Here is a 27148-nt window from a genome sequence, read left to right on the forward strand (position 1 = left end):
AGAGCAAAAGACATTGTATGTATTGGTCTCTGAAACTGTATTCACATGTTAAAATGAAGACGCTTAGGGTTATTTTTTAAAAAACAAACTTAAAAGGCATTTTCTCCTAGATTTAACCCTTACCCCCATTCTGTTACCCCTATCTAAATTCATCTCTGCACATGGCTTTGCTCTTATTTGCTCTTCCATTCCTCTTTTAATATCTGCAGCTCCAGAGAGAGCTAGAGGATCTTCTTTCTTTAAAATGTGAAACACAGCCATCATCTGCCAAAATTATTCTGCGGGAAGGATTTGAGCAAGGTAACATTGTCTTTTTACATTCAAAATATCTTTATGTCAGCAGAATACTTTAGTGCAGGCATAGGCAAACTTGGCCCTCCAGATGTTTTGGGACTACAACTCCCACCATCCCTGACCACTGGTCCTGTTAGCTAGGGATGATGGGAGTTGTAGTCCCAAAACATCTGGAGGGCCGCGGTTGCCTATGCCTGCTTTAGTGGCTCTGTAAGAACAATAGAATCTGTGAGGCTGCTCCAAAAACCTTCTGAGCACTCAGAATTCAGGCAGGATGAAAAGTCGGAGGAGAATACACATTTGAATATATAAGAGCTCTCCATTCACTGGTAGCTCGTGTTGGTCAGGTTCATAAATATTCATTCCTAATATATTATGGACATTAAGAGATACTTGCAGTGTGTCTCTTTTGTTCTGTGTACTTTTCACGCAGTACCCTTTCTTTGCCATTGCCTTTATGATTTGTACCACTGTATGTGTGGCAACGTGTGGCAATGTGTGGGACGCAGGTGGCGCTGTGGGTTAAAGCCTCAGCGCCTAGGGCTTGCCGATCGAAAGGTCGGCGGTTCGAATCCCTGCGGCGGGGTGCGCTCCCGCTGCTCGGTCCCAGCGCCTGCCAACCTAGCAGTTCGAAAGCACCTCCGGGTGCAAGTAGATAAATAGGGACCGCTTACCAGCGGGAAGGTAAACGGCGTTTCCGTGTGCGGCTCTGGCTCGCCAGAGCAGCGATGTCACGCTGGCCACGTGACCCGGAAGTGTCTCCGGACAGCGCTGGCCCCTGGCCTCTTAAGTGAGATGGGCGCACAACCCCAGAGTCTGTCAAGACTGGCCCGTACGGGCAGGGGTACCTTTACCTTTACCTTTTATGTGTGGCAAAATCAGTGCATTTCATAATGTTGTAACTTAAGATGCTCACCCATATCCTAATAGTTTTAACCTTCAAAGCCCTATACGGCCTAGGGCCCTCGTACCTACGGGACCGCCTCTCCTGGTATGCCCCACAGAGGAACTTACGATCTTCAAATAAAAACACCTTGAGGGTCCCAGGCCTCAGAGAGGTTAGGCTGGCCTCAACTAGAGCCAGGGCTTTTTTGGCTGCGGCTCCAACCTGGTGGAACGCTCTGTCACAAGAGACAAGGGCCCTGCAGGACTTGACATCTTTCCGCAGGGCCTGCAAGACAGAGCTGTTCCACCTGGCATTTGGTCAGGGCGCAGCCTGACCCCCTCCTCTGGCAATCTTTACAAAGCTTTAGTTTATGGTTGCCATCAATTTTGATTTTAATTTTATAATGTCATACTGTTTTAATGTTGTTAGCCGCCCTGAGCCCGGCTTCGGCTGGGGAGGGCGGGATATAAATAAAATTTATTATTATTATTATTAGTGGGTTAGGAGAGCTGGAAATAATGCCAGTCTTTTTCACACCTGCCCTTGTGGAAGCCTCAGCTCTTTCAGGCTAAAAAGGCTCATCAAAATGCCTCAATTGGTATCTGTTTATGATGTCACAAAAGGATCCAGTGATTCCATCTTTGTTAGGCATACTTTAATTCTTCATGATTTTGGGTGGAAATGACATTGGGCAGGATCACGACATAAGGGGTGACCCCCCCCCCCATAAGGGAAGTGAGGAGGGGTCTGTCCTTGCATCAACCCCTCCTCCTGGTTGCCCAGAGGGACCTGGATGTCTGGCCGGCACCACGTTGGGGTCTAACACTGGCAAACCCCATGGGTGTTTTGGGTGTTTCCTAACTGATGGCAGGAATAGCATTCCAATAGCAAGGACTGAGTGGAACTGAAGACGAGATCTTTTCCCTACCCCACTGCTGCATAAACCAAATGAAGTCATAGCTTGTTCCAGTGTACGAATGTGTGTTTGCCATGCTTATTCCTAGCGTGATCATGAACCACAACCTGTGACTGCCACAGAAAGTGAGACTCTTGGTTCCACCCCCTGATATTATCCAAAAATGATTTCCTTTTCAGTTTTTCAAAGAGAGCCAAAGCCAGTTTGTCCTCATGGGAATCTTGTGGAATCCGTGTCAGTGGTCGGTGCTTCACCTGTGTATAACGTGTCCTTCTTAATGGCAGACTATTGCAAGACTCTCCCTCTTTTCTCTTTGAGGTAGGAATTGGTTTCAGAATTGTTCTGCGCCCTCCTGAAATGTTTGAAGCTGTATCTGTTTACATGGTTTCATTCTCACACAGAGGAGCTGTGCCTTGGGAAGGATCAGGAGGGAACGTGGGTGAGGCCCAAATCAATCTGACCGTACGGAGAGTGCAGGCTGCAAGTCCACCTCTTGGAGGAACCTTTCAAATCCATCTGCCCAATACTGTGATACCAGGTAAACTGAGGCTATGCAGCCTCCATCTTTGGAAGTTACAGGAAGAAGTCATGGCTAGCTTTAGATTTATTTCTTGGCCTGTTACTCCTGCTTATGCTCTCTACACATTATTATTCACTCTAGAATATTTCACCGCAATACTGCATTTGTCCCTTGCTTATTGAATCACTTATTTTGTCTTGTTTGAACTGTTTATTTAAAAAACATGTTTTGTATTTGGACAATAGGTTAATGCCTATTGTGAGCCATGTTGGGCACAGTGGCATAGAATTCAGCTAAACTTAAACTTGATAGATGCAGGGTTAAAGAGATCACAAAGGTGTCTCTTCCATGCATTTAAATATGAAACTATTCCAGTCATGTCACAAAGGGGGGGGTTAGGGATTAGATTTTGGTTTAAAAAAGAACCCTTTCCCTGCTGCTCTGTGACTTACCTTCATCCAGCCTCTGTCTTTAAGTAATTTTCTCTCAGAATCATTTCTGCTTTCAGAGCTCCTGTTAGGAGAACAGTCCTTGGAGCATGGGAACTAAGGGAAAAATAAGCTTTGGGGGACAGGGAATGTGTTCCTCAACTGCACATCCCCTTTGTTTTAAAACCAGACCTCTACCTTCTCTCTAGCCATTCCCCCCCAGCTCCCAACTTTCTATCTGACTGAGAGAATTCCATACCTAAATCACATGTCTAGATTAGCCCTAAAGAGCTGTGTTGCTGCTGAGACACCAAAAAAGCCCTGTCAAATATGCCAAACACATCGACCAGTTTCATGCAATATGTTCGCATTTCATGAAACCTGTACTTCATTATTTAATCACATATTCTTCTTCTAAGGTTTCTTGGTTACTGACTTAGGTTACTTTATATAATCCTTTCCCCAGGCATTCCAGTATCCATCTCTGCCCCTCACCTTCGCAAGCTCCTGCAAGCCTACAGTGATAATTTCACAGCTCAGTATGTGAATGCCAGTGACTTTTCGGTATCTAAGGACGCAAGCAATTGTTATCAAAGTATATGGACACTGACCTGGACCTCAATGATTGGTGATTTACCCAATTTCATCAGTGTAAGACAATCTTTTAAATATATCCAATTGACTGCTCAGTATTTCTTTATATTCAAGATTAATTCATTCACAGTTTCTGCCTATACATGTGCTCTTGCCCTGGACCTTTATTACTTCAATCCAGAATTTATTTATCATCGATCCCACCCCCTTTTGCCTTGTTATTTTCTATGCTTGTAAATGTATTGTACAACCAGAATGCATCTACAGTCCTTTGCTCCCATGGCAGGAGAGGGAACTCAAACAATCAGGCAATTACTTGGTGCAGTCCTTTCCTAGCCTCTGAGATGGTCTTTATTCTTCATGTGACCTTGCTGCCTCAGAATGCACACGGCTGGTGGTGGTGCACTTGCCTACTTATAAAAAGCTTCCAAACTGGAGAGACCCTCAGACATGGAGGCATGGCTGTACTATGGTTGTACTTGAACTGGCTTTGAGGAAGCCTCATCCTTCCCACCTGTGCTTTCTTTCCGTCGGCGTTTTATTTTACCCTGCTTTTCATCTAGAAATTGTGTCCCAAAGCAGCTCACAACATTTAAAAAGTAATGCAAAATATCATTAAAGCACAAGATGTAGCTTTTTCCAAGTTTCATGAGATTGCTACTCATCATTGTTGGGATGTGAATAGTTACTAGGAGAGGATATATTTATTAGATATTATCCTTTCTTTCTTGTGTGTGTGAGTTCAGCAGAGTGTCATCCCTTTGCAGCTTAAAAGGAAGCTTAAATAGGGAGTTTTAGCCTTTTAGTTTAAGTAATCCAGGATGCTTTAAGGCAGACTGGATTTTCCTGGTATTTCCCCCTACAAACAGTCTTGTAAAAGATAGAAACAACATTTGCACACTCAGAAGAGGAACAGATACAGCAGCTTTCTTCAGGCAGGCTTACAATGGTAATTCAGTCATGAAGACATACTTAAGTCTAGCTTAAAATGTAGTCTGAGCTCCAAGCTCAGACTTTGTAGATGTTCTCGTGTTGATGGCACAGTGGCAAGAGATGGAAACAGAGTCAGAGGGTGCATAAGGGCACAGCAGGAGTGTCTCTCACAGAGTTTTCTCTAGCAAGTTTACAGGAAAACTGTGAGCTTCAGCTCTTATCATGTGCCTAGCTAATAAAACAGGAATTGTTGGTTTGGCTGCACTTTAAATATCCCACAATCATGACTCCTCCCCAGACCCCCACATTTTAAACAGTGCTAATTTACAAAAAGCCTTCCTTTTCTTTTCCCTGAGGGAAGGGCGAAGGTGAGCCGCCAGTCAAGAAGAGGGGGTGGCAGAAGAGGCAGCTGAACTTGGACCAGCTCCACGAAGCCAGAAAATATGGGCGACTGACTGAGAGGGAGGGACAGAGGGTAAAACCAGGAATTTGTTTTGCATGGGTCCCTATGTGTCCATTATTGGAGTTCTAGTGATAACCAGTTTAGTCTAGCAAACTATTCCCATGTTTGGATACATAAGATGGTTTTCGTTTTTCCCTTCAAGGTGTCTGCTGAAAACCTCACTGGTTTGCGCCCAGCTATTACACACCGTGTAGTATCTGATGGTGGTGTTTTTATTGGTCCAATATTTGGAGACATGCTTGCTACCCCAAATAACTTTACACAGGTATGAAGTGGACAGACACCATATCTCATGAACGTTGAGTGTTTTAATGTATCACAGAACTGACTGCTGTGGATATTCTCATTTTGTGAAAATTGGTAGACACTAGAGCATCCTTCAGGCATCCAAAAAACATGTGAGATCTCAACTGGGGAGGCGGCGGGGTGTGTGTGCCCTTCTGGGTTCCCATAGGCCACACCTAACTTTCTTGCTTTAAGTGAGAAGATCTGAAGGGGCTTCTAACCATCTGTGTTTCTTATAAGGAGGAGTTATGTATGCACATTCAGTAGAATGCACTTAGAAGCTTCCATTAAAAAAATGAATTCTTTCATCAGACAAATGACAAAGAATTGTCTAATAATTTATTTTGACTTTCTAGGTTGTGGTTACAGTGAATGATATTCCAGCAAACTGTTCCGGTTCATGTACATTTCAATATCTCTGGGAATTGACCCCTTTGGTCAGTAATGTTGAATACTTTATAGGTAATGCTATAAGTCCGTCCGTCCCCCCATAACCTTTCTTATAGTATTTCTTTTAACGTCATGGTTCTTTTGATTGTAGAACCAGGCTTCATCACTCATTAAAGCTAGCTGTGGTGAGTGGGGGGGGGCACAACTAAATGGCTCCAAGCTTTGGTGATGAATGAAGGGGTGGGGGCTGCCACTTTGAAGAAGGCAGTAGAGTAGTCTCTTCCCAAAACGAAATAATCACACCCTGAGTTGCAAATGCACCCCCCTTTGAGCAGCTGCAGTCATTTCTTGAAGGAAATCATTTATCTACAACCATTCCAATCTGGATTCAGGCCAGAGTTTGTGACCAAACTTGCTTTTGTTGCCTTGGTGGGATAGCCTTTACCCAGGAGATGGATAGCCGGGCATACCCTTGCAACTTCTGCTTAATCTCTCAGCTTTTGCTGCCATTCAGCACAGTATCTTCCTGGACCATCTCTAGGAGATGTGCATCAGGTTCACCTTATCCAGTGGTTCTGGTCCTATCACTGGGAGTGGTTCTGCATGAGCACCTCCTAACTTTATCTGGGTTTTTTGCATCTTGAGGCCCAAGCCAGCCCCCCATGAAATAACTACACACGGACACAGAATTAAGGTTGATGGGCAACATTAAGGCCACAACTTTATTGATTGCAAATTAAATGTGAGTGCTATTGCCATAGGCATTGGCTGAAGTCTGTAACGGACTACTGCCCCAGTTGACAGAGTCTATGTAGGTAAACCCATTGGGGCAGCAACATTGGGGTTTTGCCTGACAGAAGCTTACCGCGAGGTTCCTGTGATGGCCCTAGCCCTTCAAGCGGACTTCGGACGAGATCTGGGACCCCCAGATTCCTTTAACGGAATACCTTTTGATCATTAAGGGGCAGGTGAGGGCCACACCTCTCCTCCACACACAAAATTAAGCCAATGCCTAACCGCCGAACCTGGAAAGTTGTGATGATTGCTAAGGGGGTAGGCAAAAAACCAAGTGGCCAATGCCAATTTGCCAAATGGATAAAAATTCCTACTCACCCCTGTCCCAAGACAGGCGACTCACATAAACTCCAAAGCAAGGACGAGAACCTACACTAAGGGCGGGAGGGCGGGTGTTCAGCAGTGCCAATCAAGTGCCTAGGGCACTCTTGCGCTGATGCTTATATAATTCCTTAACCACCACCACCCCTTTCCTGATTGGCTGTGACCTGTGATGCCTATTTAGAGAAATGAAACCTAGACCTAGAAACGAAACCTGCTTAATCAGGGGTGTGTCTAGGGACCCAGTCACAAGAAGGACCGCCTTCTGAGGACGATCCCATTTCTCTCTCTCTTTTTTGTAAGAAAGAAATGGTAAAATCTTGAGATTTATTTTAATAATAAAAATGATATGTTATTGATACTTTGCTTTGTAGTATAACTCTGAACTTATTCTTTCAGATGATGGAGTTCATATAGTCATTAATATCACAGGTTCTGGCCTGAGTTCAAATAGTAGTTCTCTGCTCATAGAAGTGAACCACACACGCTGTGAAGTCCTGAGTTCAAATCACACTAATGCTGTTTGCCAGATGAATTTGTTGTCGGTTGGCTTGTATAAGCTGACAGTACTGGTGAGACCCCATGGATTTGCAATCAATGCCAGTAGAAAAGGTGACATCTTCCTGAGGATTTCGCCTAGAGTGACTTCTGTTGAACCTCCTACCGCTTCAGAGATTGGTATGTATGATTCGCTTGCACTTTCTGTAAGCATATCATAGAGCCTGTTTTACCCGTTTACTTCAACTGCTCTTCTTCCAGCTCCAAAGGCTGGAAAACAAAGAAGCAGGGAGAGATCTAGTGATGTTATTTTTTGTGTGAAATAATAATAATTGAAATTCATTAATATCGTTACAGATTTAACTTCACACATACACATACATACAAAGAAAAAAATTCTTAAATTAATTTACCATACGATGTTAATTTAAACTTCTAGTTCCTCTTAGATTTCGACTAAGCTAAGATCAAATAATATTACATAAAATAAAGTAACATGTAACAAAATAAAGTAAAATAAAATAAATGTAGACTTCCCATCATTTCTCAATATTGTTGACCTTTATGATTTTGTATGTACTTATAATTATTACTTTACATTTAATATACTTTCTAATACTTTCTTACAACATATTGTACCAATTTTTCTTTATTTCTTAATATTTTAAGTACACAAGGGTCATTCAAACACTGCCATAGATAATATGTCACTGTTATTTTTGTGTGTGTGTCTCTTAAACATTTCCCATTTTTGAGAAAATGATTGTTTTGTGTTACCTCTTAACCTATCTGTTAATTGAACCATTTCCACATAGTCTAATAATTTATTTTGCCATTCCGTTAGCGTTGGTATCTTTCCACCCTTCCAGTTAGATGCTATTGGTAGACGGGCGGCCGCTGTTGCATATAAAAAGAGTTCTCTTATATTTTTCGGGATATCTCTGCCTAAAATTCCCAATGGAAAAGCTTCTGGTTTCTTTAAGAATATTAATTTAAACATTTTTTTCATCTCATCATAAACAATATTCCAAAAGTGCTTGACCTTTCTGCATGTCCACCATATATGGTAAAAATCTTCTACTTTTTCTCCGCACTTCCAACACTTATTCAAACTATTTTTATACATCTTGGAGAGTTTTGATGGTGTAAGGTACCACCGAATTTTCATCGTATTTTCTTTAATGGTGTAACATGCACTAAAGTTCATGTTAGTTTTCCAGAGTGTTTCCCATTCTCTCATCATAATAGGACGTCCACTATCCTGCACCCACTTGATCATTACTGCCTTCACCTCCTCCTCCTTGACTTCCCAGTGTCATTATTTAACAGCTCTATTTCAAATTCAGAGGGCTCCTTGGCAAATCTACTTTTTTGGTCCTGTCTGAATGTCTCAAAGAGTTGATGATACTCTAGCTAAGAGAGATTGAACAGATGCTTAAAAACCTTTGGAATAACCTAGGTCCATTTAAGGTTAATTTTTTTTGCTTTCAAGTTTCCTTTAAAAGCCTCTCTGAATATCCCGGCTAGGAGATGGCAAACTGAGGGCAGTTCCAGATTGATGCTAATTTTGATGGGATTCAGTCACCAACCAGCATACTCAGGCTAGACAATTAAAAGTTGATTTGGAGCTCTTGCACAACAAATCTACTCCCCACCCCCCAAATTGCACTTTTTGTGATGAGGAAAGCGACACAAAATGGCACTGGAAAATGTGGAATAACATTTGTTTGATGCAGTCAGTGTTGTCTAACCTCTCTACAAACAAATCAGAATGAAAGCACATTGTCTAACCTCCCCACAAACAAATTAGGAGGCTGTCTTGAAACTACCTGAGGTTTAGGACCATGGGCATATGGAAGACAAAGGCAGAGGTAAAGAAAAGAATCCAAATTTTCAGATCCTCCTAATCTTTTAAAACATGTACTATTATAGCAGTGGCACACGTATGAATGGTTTTGCAAATGACATTCCTGCATGTTTGCTGTAATGAAATCCTGGTTTTTATAGGAGGGATTCCAGTAATCATCACGGGTTCTGGCTTAGATGGGATAATCTTGGTGCAATTTGGTTCCCAACCCTGTCCAATTAATGCCGATACCAGCAATTCAATGAAAATTGAATGCAGGCTTCCTCCTCGGGTAAGTAATACCTTCATTTTTGTTGCAAGAGAAGGCAAAATTCATCTAAGCCCCCCCCCCCTCCAACTTGTACAACATGCATTGCATGCATTATTCCTGCGGTGGGTTCATCTGAGTTCAGTTATTCTCTATAAGTTATTTTCAGCAAATACTATTGCACAAGAAGTACAGGTGGATGTTAAGGTATCCCCCACCTCATGGCAAATGCTGTGCAGGAGCTAAAAATCAGAGGCTTATTAGTAAGTCATTGCCTATAGTGGTACCTCGCAAGACGAATGCCTCGTAAGACGAAAAACTCGCAAGACGAAAGAGTTTTTCGTTTTTTGAGTTGCTTCGCAAGACGAATTTCCCTATGGGCTTGCTTCGCAAGACGAAAACGTCTTGCAAGTTTGTTTCCTTTTTCTTAAAACCGTTAATACCCAGGGTGCATTCAGGGGGTGCAGTTGCGACTTGACTTCGAGGAGCAACTCATAGCATGTGGTGTGGTAGCCTTTTTTGAGGTTTTTGAAGACTTTGGTGATTTTTGAAGCTTTTCCAAAATCCGTGCTTCGCAAGACGAAAAATTCGCAAGACGAAAAAACTCGCAGAACGAATTAATTTCGTCTTGCGAGGTACCACTGTATTTAACTTATTGTACAATGATATACATTTCTGCTCAGAAGTAGGTCCCTTTGCAAAGTATTCAACTAAATAATTGTGTGAGCTGAATGACTTCTGCTTCCACAATGACACCCCCCTGGTGCCCTAAATCTGACATTTGCCCCCAACCCTCCATCTGGGGATAGCACAGGTTGTGCATGAGGCGAGGAGAGAGGTGAACGTCCCATTGTGCAAGCACTCATGCAATTACCCAGTTGAATGCCCCTGTACAATGGTTAAGGAGCAACAGGATCCTTATTACAGGAGAGATGAGTGGCTGTTATGTAGTGTAAAAGCACTAATCGACACCTGCATGTTACCTCAAACTACATTTCATTTTCCCTGGAGGAAATGGCTTACTAGTGCACAGTCTCTACGGTTACTCATTTTCTGTTCGTTCCTTCTAGAGTGGAGAAGACTATACTGCCCATCTCATGCTGGTTAATGAGCACGGGCCTGTGGTCTTTGCCAATGCATTCACATATGATCCATCACTAAATCCACTCATTTTGTCACTGAGCAGAAACAGAAGCAGCACAGCAGGTAAAAGGGGCAAAAATCCCTGAACATGGTTGTTGTTGTTTTCTTCTTCTTCTCCTTCTCCTCCTTCTCCTCCTTCTCCTCTTTCTTCTCCTTCTTCTCCTTCTTCTTCCTCTTCCTCTTCTCCCATTTTCCCAATGTTTAGGTATTTTAAAATGTTACTGGCTGCACATGACATGTTTTAGAAGTGGTTCTAAGCAATGCAATAAGAGGACACAGCAGCTCAGATGCATTGGTGATTCATATAAACAAACTGCTTCTGGTGCTTATGTATGCCAGTGGGGAAACAAGAAGAAGCAACCACAATGGCTTCTTCCACTGCCTTTGAATATCTGTGGCTGGGAATCACAGGAAGGCAGAGGGCTCATGTGCTCATGTCCTGCTTGTGAGCTTCCCAGAAACATTTGGTTGGCCAGTGTGAGAATGGGAGGCTGCACTAGATGGGCCTTAGATCTGCTCCAGCAGGGCTGTTCTTATAAAACTGAACTCTGCTTAAGATTATTACATCGCAGTGGCGTAGCGTGGGGGGTGCAGGGGGGGGGCCGTCCGCACCGGGCGCAACATCTGCGGGGGCGCGTTCGCCACCTCCGGAGTCGCCAAAGAGCCTCGGGCGCAGGCTGTAGCAGAGCCCCATGTCTCGCGGAACCGACGAGCTGTGCGCGCGTCCGGGCTGAAGGCGTCCGGCAGGCAGCGGCTCTCAGTGCTCGCCGCGGTCCCCGCGTGTCAGGGCCGCAGAGGGCGCGTCAGGCAGCCCCTCCTCACAGCCCTGCCGCCGCCGCCGCCGCTGCAGCTGCTGCATTTGCATTTTCCTCGCCTCTCTGCCCTCCTCCTCCGGGCAAGCGGCGTTGTTTGGGTGGCAGCGCCAGCGGCAACTCGCCTCAGATCACCTGATACGGACCCACCGCCGCCGCCGTGGCTACCTTACCGTAAATACCCCAGCTCAGGCAGCAGCAAGAAGAAGCTGGCAGTGGTGGCAGGTTAGGGGTTAGGGGCGCAAATTACTTGCCTTGCCCCGGGTGCTGACAACCCACACTACGCCGCTGTTACATCGGCATTTGTTATGGGAGTAGCTCATGCTTTTCACTGTATTAATAGCAGCGTCTGCAAGTTGTCTTTCATTCTCTGCAGGGGGTCAGGTGCTCCACATAGGAATATCATCCCTCACCAATTATGCCTGTCTGGACGTGCAGTTCAGAATTCAGGAGTCTGTGGGACAAATCCAAGCACTATCAGATCATGGAATCAGTGTGGTACTGCCTTCTCTGACAAATGGATTATACAGCTTTTCTGTCATTTTCAATAATGTCTCACTAGGCACTAGCGGGTAAGCAAATATAACTTAATTTACTGTGAATTCTTTTAAGGGAATGATAAAAAAATGAGACTGTAGTATAATCCCTACCAATGAATATTTGTTGACAAGAGAGATCTATGTTGTTTGGGTATTATTTAAAAATGTTTTAGTGTTTTCTTGCTGATTGAACTATTATGAAGGGTTTAATATCATGGTTGCAGGTGTGTGTGTGTGTGTGTGTGTGTACGCATACACACAAACATATATGTATGGGCTGTGGTAAATTATTTCAATTCTTTAGACTGAAGAACTAAAAATTATTCAGACAGGTTCTTCTCAAACAGTAAGAAGATGAGCTCAAAGTAAAAATTTAAAGCCTCCAGACAGCCACGGCTTGTCCACACTTGCTAGTCCTGTGCCTAGAAAGTATGGGGCTGAGAGGTTTCTGCTTAAGTTGTGCTTTCTAGGTAAGGGTCTGAGCAGTTTTTCATTGTCCCACCACTTTCTCTGAAAAAACTGTGGAATCGGAACAAACGTCAGTTGGGTTTTCTACAGATTGCCGTTTGTTTCCATCCAGCAGAAAACACCATGTTTTCCCAGGGTGAAGCACGAGGCAAGTGGAAGTTTGGGCGAGCCCTTAGTGGCCTCCATGTAGTTTGCTGCCAGAATGTACGAGCTGTTGGGTCTTCAGCCCAGCAGGGATCACATGGAGGCACCTACATGCAGCAGTTTGTAACTTGTCCAAAAAAGATTGCAAAAGGCCTACAAAGATCATGTAAATCACAGCTGCCATGTGCATTAGTCCGACATGGAGGAAAATGAAATTCAATCTTATCAAGCACAGAAATAAGACTCTTTGCATATAAGAAAAAAATATACAACTGAATTGTATATGGGTCTCTCTTTTTTTTCTAGAGTGGAGCCATTAATCCAGTATGTCACAGAGATCTTCAAAATGGAGCCATGTTGTGGTTCCTTGCTGGGTAAACGCTATCAACGCATCATACATGTTTGTGCAGTAAGACTGTCAAGGATCACAGATAGATGACACCCATTGTTGGAGTAGGAGCTAAAGTTATACAGTGCTGCTGTTGAACCTTGTGTGCATGGCAGGGGACAGATTCTCTCTCTCCCCCCCACAACTGTATCCCAATTTGCAGCCCATTTAGTGTGTCCCATAAAATGCAATGGTAGCTGTTTGGGAACTAACTCAGTTCTCATTTGCATAGTTCTACACTGCCTAAGCCTAAATGTAACATTAGACTTTGTAAGTTTGGTTTTAGTGCACTGAGATTTTATTATCTGTTTCCTAGGTGGGACATTGCTCACAATCTCTGGAACAGGCTTTAGCAACAGCCCAGACATGGTCTCAGTCTTGGTAGACTCACAGTTTTGTCACATTACCAGCGTGAACGATGGGAGGATTTTGTGTCAGACTCCACCTGTCACTCAGCTAGCCAATGCCACCTTAGAAGACTTTCCAGCGCAAGTGGAGGTGCTCATAGGCAACAGGTCATCTGTGGACACACCTGCCTTGAGTTTCTCAAAGGAGAACGTTAACTTTCTTTACAAAATGTCTTTGACTCCAGATATTACAGATATTAGAGTAGAAATGCTGAATGATAGTGTACGGCTGAGCATAAAAGGGACCAATGTGACCATTTCAGTGGCTATGCTGGGAGATGAGGAATGCCAGCTTGAGGTGGAGAACACCAACCACTCTGCAGTTGGCTTTCAGTGCTCTGTACCCCTAAGCACACTAGAACCCGGACGGTATCTTTTAAGAATTCTGCAGAAGCAGGCGGGCTATGCCAACATACCAGCAGAGATGCAGCATGTAACGGTACGCCCCCTGATAAAGATGATTTTCCCATCTCATGGCTCCATATGTGGGGGGCAGTTGCTCACCATATCTGGCGTTTCTTTAAAATCGTGGACAAATTCAGCTTGGGTGAATCTAACAGGCAACTTCACCTGTGAGATCCAGAGTTCAAACGACAGCCTCATAAAATGCGCCCTTTCCCCAGGTGATCCTGTTCTGAATGACTGGCAGCTGCCTGGTGCATCTCAAGTCCTTAGCGTCACAGTGACTGTGAATGGGATCACTAGCCACTGCCTGGGGGGCTGCTCACTTCATCTTCTTGAAGACCTGACCCTTGTTATTGATGCCGTGACCATGACGTGGAACGGGAGGCTCACTTACTTGTTGATCAGAGGCCAGCGGTTAGATAGAGCAGGGGATGAAACCTTGATAGAGGTGGATGGTCATCTCCCTTGCAATGTCACAGCTTTGAATGAAACCTGGATCAAGTGCCAGGCAGGCAGCCTTGACGCTGGAGAACACAGCATTTCTGTGCTGAGCAGAAGCTGGGGTCAAGCGTGCCTGAGGCAGAAAGGCGCCAGCATTTTCAGAGTTGTTCCCCACGTCCTCCAATTTTACCCCCAGAATTTCAGCGTCAACGGCAGAGGGCTTCTCACACTCGACGGCCTAGCGTTACGAGGCAGGAACGAGACCTTCATTCTCATAGGAGAGCTCCACTGTCCCCTTACCAGTGTCACATACTGGGCTCTTCGGTGCCTCACCCCTCCAGGCGCTGGGGTTGCCACAGTGCAGCTGAACATAGATGGCGCCTCGTACCATATTGGGGAAATAAACTACAGCGAAGATTCCACACCTGTCTTTCTTTCCCTTCTACCTTCTCTGAATCAGCATCTGACAATCAGGGTGTCACGCATCCGGCGGACAGAAGACATGTATGTTTTCATTGGAGGCTCTCCCTGTGCCAATGTTGTTAGCAACAACACAACTTTGAGCTGCACACTCCCTCAGCTTCCCGCTGGGGAGTATAACGTCACAGGCGGAGATGCCCTCCAAGGCTTGGCTTCCTCCCATTTGGTGTTCCCTTCTGTCCTGATAGTTATGTCTGTGAACAACGGCTTTGGTAAGCAGGCTTTCAAGATAATTCTATTTTGACCTTGTTGGAGCGGCGTGGAATGCAGACACAGGACAATGGCAATATATTATAACAACATAGATATGAGAACTCATGGGCTCCAGTCAATGGGTTCCTGCTTTAATTGTGAGACTACTTGTTACCTCTGCTTTAAAAAATCTTTTTCCTGGTAGAGAGAAAGTGTGGAGCTTGTCTTACAAGAAACGTGTGCTCCTTTCTTAAAGCATACATCCCAATGCTCTCAGGTTTAATACTCTTTCTGCTGAAAGCCTTCTGACTTGCAGTAAATGAACAGTCTTTCCTGCTTTTCTATTATCTCAGGAAATACTCTAAAGCAAATCTTGAGCAGTTTGCTTCCTGAAACAGAGACTCTCGAAAATTCTTAAGTTTCAGAAATCCATTGCTGAGTTTGGAAGAAATGCCCAAACCACAGTACAGTGGTACCTTGGGTTACATACGCTTCAGGTTACATACACTTCAGGTTACAGACTCCGCTAACCCAGAAATAGTACCTTGGGTTAAGAACTTTGCTTCAGGATGGGAACAGAAATCGTGCTGTGGGAGCGGCAGTGGGAGGCCCCATTAGCTAAAGTGGTGCTTCAGGTTAAGAACAGTTTCAGGTTAAGTACGGACCTCCGGAACAAATTAAGTACATAACCAGAGGTACCACTATACCTGATCTTTACCACCTCTCTCATTCTCTCTTTGTTTCTTCCTTTACTCTGGGCACATTCAGAGGTATGCTATGGTAATAGTAAACGGCCAGCGAAACAATGTATTAACTGTTAAATGAAGGGTATCACAGGACTTTAGTATAGCTCATTAATAGCGATATATTGTAGAAACACATAACTCTGCAGGCGCTGAACTAAAAAACCTCTTTGGATACTAATGGGGTATTTAGTCACTGCCTTGTATTCTGAGGCTATGGTGAAGCCTTCTGTAACCTGTTCAAGAGCTTATCTGTTGTACAGTGGTACCTCGCAAGACGAAATTAATTCGTTCTGCGAGTTTTTTCGTCTTGCGATTTTTTTCGTCTTGCGAAGCACAGATTTTGGAAAAGCTTCAAAAATCACCAAAGTCTTCAAAAACCTCAAAAAAGGCTACCACACCGCGTGCTATGAGTTGCTCCTCGAAGTGAATGCACGGTTTTAAGAAAAAGGAAACAAACTTGCAAGACAAAGGAAACAAACTTGCAAGACGTTTTCGTCTTGCGAAGCAAGCCCATAGGGAAATCCGTCTTGCGAAGCAACTCAAAAAACGAAAAACTCTTTCGTCTTGCGAGTTTTTCGTCTTACGAGGCATTCGTCTTGTGAGGTACCACTGTATACTCTTTTTGTGTGCAACCACCTCTGTATGGTTGTGGCCTTTCTATCTTGAATAGCTGCATTGCTTTCCTTGTGGGTATATGGAAGGCAGAAGAGCTGCCTGTATCTTCATTGACTATCTCCAATGGCTGGGTATTTCATATTTCTGGATTGACTGATGTTAACAAGAAGATCTCAGCAGCTGGCAATTATTTAGCTCAGTGCAAATTTTCTGTTTTTTCCTTCAAGGTTGCCTAGGTGGTGGAGAAATACACATACATGGGACTGGATTCTCTCCAGGAAATACTTCCGTTACCATCTGTGGTGCTGTCTGTGAGATGCTGGATGTCACACCAACTGATCTCCGATGCTTAGCCCAACCCTTGAATGGTCAGTTCAGCTGTATGGACAGAGAGATGTGCTTAGGGAGAAAGTGAATGGGTGAAAGAAAGAGAAGGGAAACGGTTGCCTTTTTGTCTTATGGTTGGTCCTCACCACTGGAGTATCCGGTTTGTTAATTTGAAAATCTTCATTGCTTCTTAAAATAGAATGAATGATAACAAGGAGTGGTGTAATGTAGTGGCTTGTAGTGAGTAGAAGCAAATGAAGAATGGTTTTAAAATTTGACAGCAAAACATACTGTGCAGCATTGGGCAGCTAATACTTCTCCTCCTCCTCCTCCTCCTCCTCCTCCTCCTCCTCTGCCCTCTAAATCTGCTCTGGAGGGTTGGGGGAACTCCCAGAACAGGTTTAGGGCATGCGCAGAGGATATACAGGGGAGGAGAGGGGGACAAGTCCTGTTGTGCAAGCGAAACTTGTTCGCTGTACACATACCTCCCTTAGCGCTGCAGTTAATTCCCCCCCCCTCCATTCTTGTGCTCTTCCCACATCCTTGGGCGGTGAGAAGTTCACTTACTCAGGTTTGGTTTTTTTTGGTAGGAGGTCCCTGGAGGTTTATGCTGTTTATTTACAAATGTACAAGTTGAGCATAGGTGGTGGCACAGCTTAAGCACTCCAAGTGGACAGCCAAATCATACTGCTCAAAGATTAGATCTCCAGAGAGAAACAGACATTGCCACGCAGAACATTTCAGAGCCCCAAACAAGTCGTGTTTTCCTTAGTCTACTGTGAGGAGCGGGAGCAAGTCAGCAGTAACTCACAAGGTGTCAGTGAAATTAACTCTTTATTCAAAGAAACAAAGTACAGTGTTACCTCGAGTTGCAAACGCTTCAGGTTACAAACGCCACTAACCTGGAAGAGTTACCTCAAGTTGAGAACTTTGCCCCAGGATGAGAACGGAAATTGTGTGCTGGCGGCGCAGTGGCAGCAAGAGGCCCCATTAGCGAAAGCATGCCTCTAGTTAAGAGCAGTTTCAGGTTAAGAACAGACCTCCGGAACGAATTAAGTTCGTAACTAGAGGTACCACTGTAGCTCAGTCCTAGTGATCACACCAACTCTTTCCAGTAAGTCTTGCCTCAATGAGGCAGTTGCAAAAACTGCGAAAATTGCCTTCCCTCCCCTCCCCTTGCGAAGGCTTCTCCCCTGGGTCCTTCCCCAGCAGCGCAAGCCTCCTTCATCTTCTCTCTCTTTGCTCTGCCCTCTTCATTTCTCTAAGTGTTCTGGGAGACCAGTGGTGGAGGGGAACTGGTCTCAGCAGGAGGGGGAGACCCCCCTGGATTCATCAGCAGCCTGCCTCATCTCTGTCTCCTGGCCCCCCTCCTTTCCTGGACTGCTCTCTGCCAAAGGGCGAGGTATTTTCTAGGTTTCCAGAGGTCCCTCCATCACAACATCCCTTCCATCCCTTTGAGGGCAACTATTGGTTTTTACAGGGACGCAGGTGGCGCTGTGGGTTAAAGCCTCAGCGCCTAGGGCTTGCCGATCGAAAGGTCGGCTGTTCGAATCCCTGCGGCGGGGTGCGCTCCCGCTGCTCGGTCCCAGCGCCTGCCAACCTAGCAGTTCGAAAGCACCTCCGGGTGCAAGTAGATAAATAGGGACCGCTTACCTGCGGGAAGGTAAACGGCGTTTCCGTGTGCGGCTCTGGCTCTGGCCAGAGCAGCGATGTCACGCTGGCCACGTGACCCGGAAGTGTCTCCGGACAGCGCTGGCCCCTGGCCTCTTAAGTGAGATGGGCGCACAACCCCAGAGTCTGTCAAGACTGGCCCGTACGGGCAGGGGTACCTTTACCTTTTACCTTTTATTGGTTTTTACCTGGTATAGGCATTTCATAAAATTAGCTTAATTTTTACCCCAAGTAATACTAAAGAAAGACTTTGCATGCCTTGTTTCACTAATATGAGTTTTGAAACCTGGAAAATATCTTTCATACGTTCATTCATAGGATAAGAATGATGGTTTGATTTGTCAACATAGTATCACTTTATACAAAAGAAATTACCACAGAGAAGATAATTTTAGTTATTTGTAGATAAAAGACCAGTTACTTGCAAAAATAAAATTAACTAAACTACAGTTATAAAAACATAAAAATGAAATATTTAATGTTAAAGTTGGTTTGTACTCAGGAGAGGGGTTGTTGCTTTTGACTCCTTGCAATACTTTAAATTGCCATTAGATGTCAGCAAATGAACATTTGATTCGATCAATATCCTTTAGTAATTTGGCTGGGAAAGTTCGGTTAGATTATGTGCTGCTAATGTGGTATAAAGAATTTTATTGTTTCTGGTTGCTTCAGTCTAGAGAATGGAAGGTAATTGTCACTGTGTTTGCAATTGTAATAAAAGACAGCCCATGAGAAATAGCCTGCGTCTAAACACATGAATAAAATTTGGCAGCGACAGCTGAGATTTTCAGCATAAAGACCTGATGTTATACAACAGCATAGGGAAGCCAGTCTAGAGAGTGCCACAGGTGAGTATGAAGGAAGGGCAATAGTTTTGTACAAGAGAAACTGTTGGGCAAGGTTTTGGGTTTATTTTGGGGTATCGGCTCCAAAAGGCTTGTATGGATGTTTGCTTACTGCGAGCAGTTGTAGGATATTCCTTCATGGCACTGTTATAAGGTCCCAGAGTCTTCAAACTAGGGACTTTGGGAGTAAACCCAAGGCATCTTGCCCTGTGTGCCACTGGGGCAGCTCATGGGGCAAAGGAAACCAGCTGTCACTCACACAGGTGAGGAAGCAAATTGAGAATATATAATAAATTTCAAATATATAAAAGGATGTCACATAGAGGAGGGAGAAAGGTTGTTTTCTGCTGCTCCAGAGAAGCGGACACGGAGCAATGGATCCAAACTACAAGAAAGAAGATTCCACCTAAACATTAGGAAGAACTTCCTGACAGTAAGAGCTGTTTGACAGTGGAATTTGCTGCCAAGGAGTGTGGTGGAGTCTCCTTCTTTGGAGGTCTTTAAGCAGAGGCTTGACAACCATATGTCAGGAGTGCTCTGATGGTGTTTCCTGCTTGGCAGGGGGTTGGACACGATGGCCCTTGTGGTCTCTTCCAATTCTATGATTCTATGATTCTATGAGAATTGTGTTGCTCTAGGGTAGGGTCCAAACAATGACTTCAAACAGCACGAAAGAGGCCTTTGCCTGCCCATGAGGAAGACTTCCTGATGGTACGAGCTGATTGACATGGAACAGCCTGCCTCTGAATCTTGATTGCTACAAGCTAAGCAGGTAGAAGATGGGGAAAGAGAGAGTTTGGTGGAGGAATGGAATGGGCAGGTATAATGGCCTCCAGCCAATGATGTTGGCAATCTGAAGTATAGGAGAAAAATTAAAGTGACGAGGGGAAAGGCAAGTGAAAGATTTTGGGGAGCAGACGCTGAAATGCAGCTAAATTAACTGAATGTGGTACCAAGGCAGGTGTGCTGAGCAACATGCAACTTTCTCCTGAAGTTGCCCCATTCTTACATGCCATCAGAATTCCTTCCTTTCTGTTCCTTTGTGGTTTCAGAACAATGGGAAAAGAAAATAATGTATTGGATAAAAATAAAATGATTCTCTCTCTCTCTCTCTCTCTCTCTCTCTCTCTCTCTCTCTCACACACACACACACACACTTTCACTTGCTTTCCAGAACAGTAGCTGTATTGATCTGCTGCACTGTCTCTCACCCCCCACACCCTTATCTGAAACAGCCATGTTGAAAACTGAAACAAGTTGGACTTTATTTCATGTTAGTTAATACAGAATGCTTTTGGATCTGGCTGTTTCCATTATCAGCTCTGACCTTGAAGGAATGCAGAGAGAAAAAAGATTGCCCACCTCTGGTTTATGTGACCCATTAGCAGAATAGCCAGGGGCAACTGAATGTGTGCCACATACGTAGCAAAAATGTCCCAGCAGTGAGAGGGGTTTGTGTGGCTATCATAAGAACTTTGGTTCTAGACATGAGCTGCAGTGCTTTCAGTTGATTTCCTTAGACAAAGCCCATGGCAAACATTTCTCTTGCTAATCATTCTAGTGAAGTCGGACACAGGATTTGGCAGCATTTATAGGACCGGAGCCTGCAAACTAAACATGGAGAGAACACATTGCTATATGCTGATTATGTGATATTGGTGCTGCTCAATTTCTTTTTTGCATGAAAATGCATTTTCGACTCTTAGGGCTGTCGATGATGTTTTTGTTAGGACTGAGTGAAAATTGAAGAGTTTATTTTTCTTGCAATTTCTTTGCACCTGCAGTTGAAAATGTGTTTTGAAAGTATAGAAATGATATCACATGTCTGGGACTTAAGAAATATATACAGTTGTACCTCAGAAGTCAAACGGAATCCATTCTGGAAGTCCAATTGACTTTCAAAACATTCGGAAACCAAGGCGTGGCTTCCGATTGGCTACAGGAAGCTCCTGCAGCCAATCAGAAGCCCTGTTGGACGTTCCAGTTTCAAAGAACGCTTGCAAACCAGAACACTCGCTTCCAGGTTTGCGGTGTCCGGGAGCCAAAACGTTTGACTTGCAAGGCGTTTGTCAACCAAGGTGCAACTGTAGTCCAGTTGAAGTTGTGGTGAATTGCCAGAGCGTTTACTATGGATTACTAGTACTAGTACTATGGATTACATAAAGAAGGCTGATCGCCGAAGAATTGATGCTTTTGAATTATGGTGCTGGAGGAGACTCTTGGGAGTCCCATGGACTGCAAGAAGATCAAACGTATCCATTCTGAAGGAAATCAGCCCTGAGCGCTCACTGGAAGGACAGATCATGAAGCTGAAACTCCAAGACTTTGGCCACCTCATGAGAAGAGAAGACTCCTTGGAAAAGACCCTGATGTTAGGAAAGATGGAGGGCACAAGGAGAAGGGGACGACAGAGGACGAGATGGTTGGACGACAGAGGACGAGATGGTGTTCTCGAAGCCACAAACATGAGTCTGACCAAACTGTGGGATGCAGTGGAAGACAGGAGTGCCTGGTGTGCTCTGGTCCAGGGGGTCACAAAGAGTCGGACACGACTAAACGACTAAACAACAACAACAACTAGTACTTGCTTCTCATCACTTTCACCCGGTTAGTCTTGTAAATGACACGGGTGAAGGACTGCTGTGTGTGAACGTGACCAGTAGCTAATTTCTGAAAAGGGACTTGGGGGTAAAGTTCCCAGAGACACTTTGAGCTGCTTTACATGTTGCAGGCTGAGGGTTCACCCTTTTTTTTTCTTTCTTTTTTGCTACTGCCTCTTTTATGGTGTCTTTAACAAGTTGACAGAGGTTGGTTAAACTGGTGAATCTTTTCATGACATGGAAATTTGAAGGGATGTTTGGGGAGAGAAAAATTCCACGTGTTGCAACGTGTGAGCCTGCCGCTGTCAATGACACCTGAGCTAAGGCAGTGAGAAGGAGGAGGAAGGTATGTGGGTTCAAGCAAGGGCATTGTAAAAAGTCCTTGTCAACTTGGCTCAAGTCTTGTGCGTAAGCCAAGGAAGTGGAACAGGTAAGTTGCATTTTGAGTCACTTTTGCACAGGGCTGTTGGTTAGAGACCTTGCAAGGGCTCAGAGGGTGTGTGACTTTCCTTTCTCTCTCTCCCTGCCCACTCTCTGCAGTGCTGAGATTGCCCTCCCAGAACAGGTATGCCTGGCATCTTTCAGCACCAGACAAAGACATTTGCATTTGCCCAGAGGCTTAAGTCTGTACAGTTATTAAGGGGGCCAACCCAAATGGCACCAAATAGCAAGCATGCTTTGTTCTTCATCAGGCTGGATGTTAAATAGGAGTTGGGAGATGAGGAGAGAGAAACAACAAAGCTTCAACAGTCACACTATTTTTTTGTATTTTTGTCCCTCCTCACTGCCCCCAACCCCAAACTCCTAATCTGTGTAGCACCCAGCCCATATGGGCCACCTGCATAATCCAGGATTGCAGGGGGCTGGACTAGACTGACCCTCGGGGTCCCTTCCAACCCTATACCTCAAAGACATTCCCTGCCTATGGATTTTGGACATTTTCTCTAATTATGAATATCTGACCAGCTATAATGCATGTACATCTACTAAAACTATTGTGAATATGGGTGTTATTCAAATATCCAAATACTTTATGACCTTTGATCATGGGTAGGCAAACTAAGGCCCAGGGGCCAGATGCGGCCCAATCGCCTTCTCAATCTGGCCCCTGGACGGTCCGGGAATCAGTGTGTTTTTAGACGAGTAGAATGTGTCCTTTTATTTAAAATGCATCTCTGGATTATTTGTGGGGCCTGCCTGGTGTTTTTACTTGAGTAGAATGTGTGCTTTTATTTAAAATGCATCTCTGGGTTATTTGTGGGGCATAGGAATTTGTTCATTATTTTTTTCAAAATATAGTCCGGCCCCCCACAAGGTCTGAGGGACAGTAGACCAGTCCCCTGCTGAAAAAGTTTGTTGACCCCTGCCTTAGATAATCAGTGACTGAAGTACTTGTTGTGTACAGTGGTGCCTCGCAAGACGAAAAGAATCCGTTCCGTGAGGCTCTTCGTATAGCGGTTTCTTCGTCTTGCAAAGCAAGCCCATTTACGGCTTAGCGGATTAGCGCTATTAGCGGCTTAGTGGCTTTTAGCGGCTTTTAGCGGCTTATCAGCTTAGCGGATCAGCTGATAAGCAGCTTAGCGGCTTAGAAAAAGGGGGGGAAGGGGGAAAAAGTCGGAAAAACTCGCAAGACATTTCGTCTTGCGAAGCAAGCCCATAGAGAAATTCGTTTTGCGAAGCGCCTCCAAAACGGAAAACCCTTTCGTCTAGTGGGTTTTTCATCTTGCGAGGCGTTCGTCTTGCGGGGCACCACTGTAGTTCTTTTTTACACTACAGATTTTTAGAAAGCAAAATTCAGTTGTTAAGGCCACAATTTGAAAGGGGGAAGAGAGGCTTCTTTGCCCCTTCTCCTTATATCACCTTCCTACTATTACCTGCAGCAGTTTTTATACCCATATGATGGAAAACACATAGTATGCACCAATTGTGATAAAAACAAATGTGTTTTTTTTTTTGGGGGGAGCTTGATCTATCTGGATCCGTTTCCTCCTCCAAATTGCAGACTCAATGGCTGCATTTTATTAAACAAAAGTCTAGAAAGAATGGTGGAACTGCATGTGAAGCGTAGTTTGTTTATTTTCATTGGATAAGTTTCCATGCCGCCCTTCAGTCCAAGTGATACCCAGTGGCAAAATACAGAAAAACCATTCCACCCTGAGAAAGCTTTAATGTGAATAGTAACAAAGCTGGGATAAGAAAATAGTTAATGAAAGTGCTTACTTATTCAAGGCTGGCGACTTTTAACTCTCCTTCCTAGAATCATAGAATCATAGAATCACATACAATCATAGAATCATAGAGTTGGAAGAGACCACAAGGGCCATCGTGTCCAACCCCCTGCCAAGCAGGAAACACCATCAGAGCACTCCTGACATATGGTTGTCAAGCCTCTGCTTAAAGACCTCCAAAGAAGGAGACTCCACCACACTCCTTGGCAGCAAATTCCACTGTCAGGAAGTTCTTCCTAATGTTTAGGTGGAATCTTCTTTCTTGTAGTTTGGAACCATTGCTCTGTGTCCGCTTCTCTGGAGCAGCAGAAAACAACCTTTCTCCCTCCTCTATGTGACATCCTTTTATATATTTGAACATGGCTATCATATCACCCCTTAACCTCCTCTTCTCCAGGCTAAACATGCCCAGCTCCCTTAGCTGTTCCTCATAAGGCATCGTTTCCAGGCCTTTGACCATTTTGGTTGCCCTCCTCTGGACACGTTCCAGTTTGTCAGTGTCCTTCTTGAACTGTGGTGCCCAGAACTGGACACAGTACTCCAGGTGAGGTCTGACCAGAGCAGAATACAGTGGCACTATTACTTCCCTTGATCTATTGATGCGGCCCAGAATTGCATTGGCATTGCATTGGCTTTTTTAGCTGCTGCGTCACACTGCTGGCTCATGTCAAGTTTGTGGTCAACCAAGACTCCTAGATCCTTTTCACATGTACTGCTCTCAAGCCAGGTGTCACCCATCTTGTATTTGTGCCTCTCATTTTTTTTGCCCAAGTGCATACTTTACATTTCTCCCTGTTAAAATTCATCTTGTTTGTTTTGGCCCAGTTCTCTAATCTGTCAAGGTCGTTTTGAAGTGTGATCCTGTCCTCTGGGGTGTTAGCCACCCCTCCCAGTTTGGTGTCATCTGCAAATTTGATCAGGATGCCCTTGAGTCCATCATCCAAGTCGTTGATAAAGATGTTGAATAAGACCGGGCCCAAGACAGAACCCTGTGGCACCCCACTAGTCACTCTTCTCCAGGATGAAGAGGAACCATTGATGAGCACCCTTTGGGTTTGGTCAGTCAGCCAGTTACAATTCCACTGAGTGGTAGCATAGTCAAGTCCGCATTTTACCAGCTTCTTTACAAGAATATCATGGGGCACCTTGTCAAATGCCTTGCTGAAATCAAGGCAGGCTACATCCACTGCGTTCCCTTCATCTACCAGGGTTGTAATTCTGTCAAATTACAAATGCGTTCCCTTCATCTACCAGGGTTGTAATTCTCCTTGTGTTTTTAGCAGTAGCGTGACAAACCAACTGAGTAAGCTACTAAACTATCCCCATCACTTTTTGCAAGTCAAACAGGAGCAAGCCTCACCAAAGAAAAGAGGCGGTGCCAAACTAATATTGATGGCTGGTGATTTCCCTCTCTCTTCTCCAGCTTCCATAGCAGTTCTGTGCAGCTTGACATGCTCTTTGGAAGAGAAGGGAGATGACTGGAAGCAGCCAGGTGCAGCTCTGATCCAGTGTGACATCCGAATCAGAGCAAGCGCTTCTGTTGTGACGGCAGCCACACCGTACCGATACCTTTGTGACGATTCAACGTGTTCCTCTTCGCTACCTCGCAAGGCTGCTGTCAATTCATCTGGCATCCATTTTGCTGGCCTTTTTATCAGGTTAGACATGATTCTTCTGCCGGACAGTGGCTGGACTCCAGTGCACTGTTTTGTAAGGAGCACTCGAGTTTTGTAGGGACGGGTTTCAAACTGGGGAACAGGCATGTCATGGCAGTTGCTAGCCTGGCGATAGCAGAGTGCTTTGGCCTGCAGAGAGATCTGCCCTACTGAACATGAAATCCATTCATTTTTTATATCAAAGCATCTCTTCCTTTGTCTTTTTAAAGTATTATTTGAGTCTGAGGGACACCAGATGATCCATCTAGTAAACATTTTACTTTGTTCCTGTGTGTGTATTCTGATCGAAAGCAACATCTGTTGAATGCCACTGGGGGGAAAAGATTGGGGATTATGATAAACAGAAGAATGAGCCCCCACACTACTTTAAGTCAACAACCTAAGCAATATTCAGAGTGCCCATTCAGTGTTTATTCATCACGTACTGACCAGCAGGGTTACCGTTGGCTTAAGGTCCAGTGTTACTGATGCATGTGAATCGTTTGGTACCAATTCCTCCAACACGGGTTGGGTGTTTGGGCAACAGACTACATTATCGACGGTTATACACTAGGATTTTTACTTGTTCTAGTCCTGTGTTTTAACAGTGCATAAGAAGTAAGCACTTCTGATTAGAGTTGCCAGGTTGTAAATCAGAGACTCCCATTTTGCCTTCAAATCTACTGCTGAAGTTGGATTTTCAGTAGCTGTTGTAGCTCCCCACCTTTTAAGGTTTCTTCCCTCCCTTGCAACTCACCTGAAGTCCTGTTCGTAACAAGATGGGAGGGAAATGCCAGAAATCAAGGTTACTAGTGTCCTTGTACAGGAGCAGATTTTTTAAATGTAAAGATGGGCATTTCTGGGTTTCATCTTTGCAAACATACTGTATTTTTCCGTGTGTAACACGCCCCCCACGTATAAGATGCCCCCTATTTTGGGGGACTCAAAAATAAAATGGGGGGAGATTGCTGAGAGTTGTTAAGCTTTTTTAAGGGGAATTTCCCAGAGTTGCTGAGCTTTTTTTTTTGGGGGGGGAATGTCGAAAATCGCTCACCCCTGCTGAACAGACGCTGACAATCGCATGCTGCCCAATTGCCTCAGTGGCAGCCAATCACCCACAACCCTTCACACAACCACCAATCAGCCGCCAGATCGCTGCAGAGAATCTCCAACTTGTAGCTGCAACCAATTGCACATCCCTCCCTCAGCATTACCTGTGCATATGACGAGTCAATATTTTTAATATGATTTTAAAATAAAAAACCCTCATATAATACACGGAAAAATACGCTATGTGCTAAATACGTGTTGCCAGGCGTCTGTTGGAAGCACAATAGGAGGGCCATTTCAAAAGGTTGGCAACTCCAGGCACAGTGGCTGCCTCCTCGCTCCTGCTGCCTCCTGCTGAGTGGTGGCCCTGGGGCTCTGGCATCTTTAGATCCACTGGATTTTGGCAAGCACATTTGTCTTGCAGGCAAAAAGAGCAGCACCTGCCAAGTTCTGGCCTTTCTGTAACTGTTGGAAGATACATGAGGCCTGCCTGCTTTGTACCAGTCACATTACCTGTGGGAGAATTTCCCAAATGTTTCTGTTTCTCAGGATACT

General features: G+C 44.6%; 1 protein-coding gene across 1 annotated transcript in view; it reads left to right on the forward strand.

The window, feature by feature from the left end:
- PKHD1 (PKHD1 ciliary IPT domain containing fibrocystin/polyductin) overlaps positions 1-27148 on the forward strand; it is a gene marked incomplete at its 5' end in the record, with an annotated part of 233235 nt that overhangs the window by 16500 nt on the left and 189587 nt on the right. The window contains 14 exons of the mRNA XM_079971281.1: positions 210-300; positions 2276-2414; positions 2498-2634; positions 3511-3695; positions 5177-5299; positions 5676-5781; positions 7225-7503; positions 9331-9461; positions 10508-10643; positions 11769-11964; positions 12850-12917; positions 13248-14876; positions 16445-16585; positions 25312-25546. Of these exons, the coding sequence (XP_079827407.1) occupies positions 210-300; positions 2276-2414; positions 2498-2634; positions 3511-3695; positions 5177-5299; positions 5676-5781; positions 7225-7503; positions 9331-9461; positions 10508-10643; positions 11769-11964; positions 12850-12917; positions 13248-14876; positions 16445-16585; positions 25312-25546 (3596 nt within the window). The remainder of the gene's footprint in view (positions 1-209; positions 301-2275; positions 2415-2497; positions 2635-3510; positions 3696-5176; positions 5300-5675; positions 5782-7224; positions 7504-9330; positions 9462-10507; positions 10644-11768; positions 11965-12849; positions 12918-13247; positions 14877-16444; positions 16586-25311; positions 25547-27148) is intronic.

Source organism: Podarcis cretensis, assembly GCF_951804945.1.
Source record: "Podarcis cretensis genome assembly, chromosome: 3".
In the NCBI taxonomy this organism is placed as follows: Eukaryota; Metazoa; Chordata; class Lepidosauria; order Squamata; family Lacertidae; genus Podarcis; species Podarcis cretensis.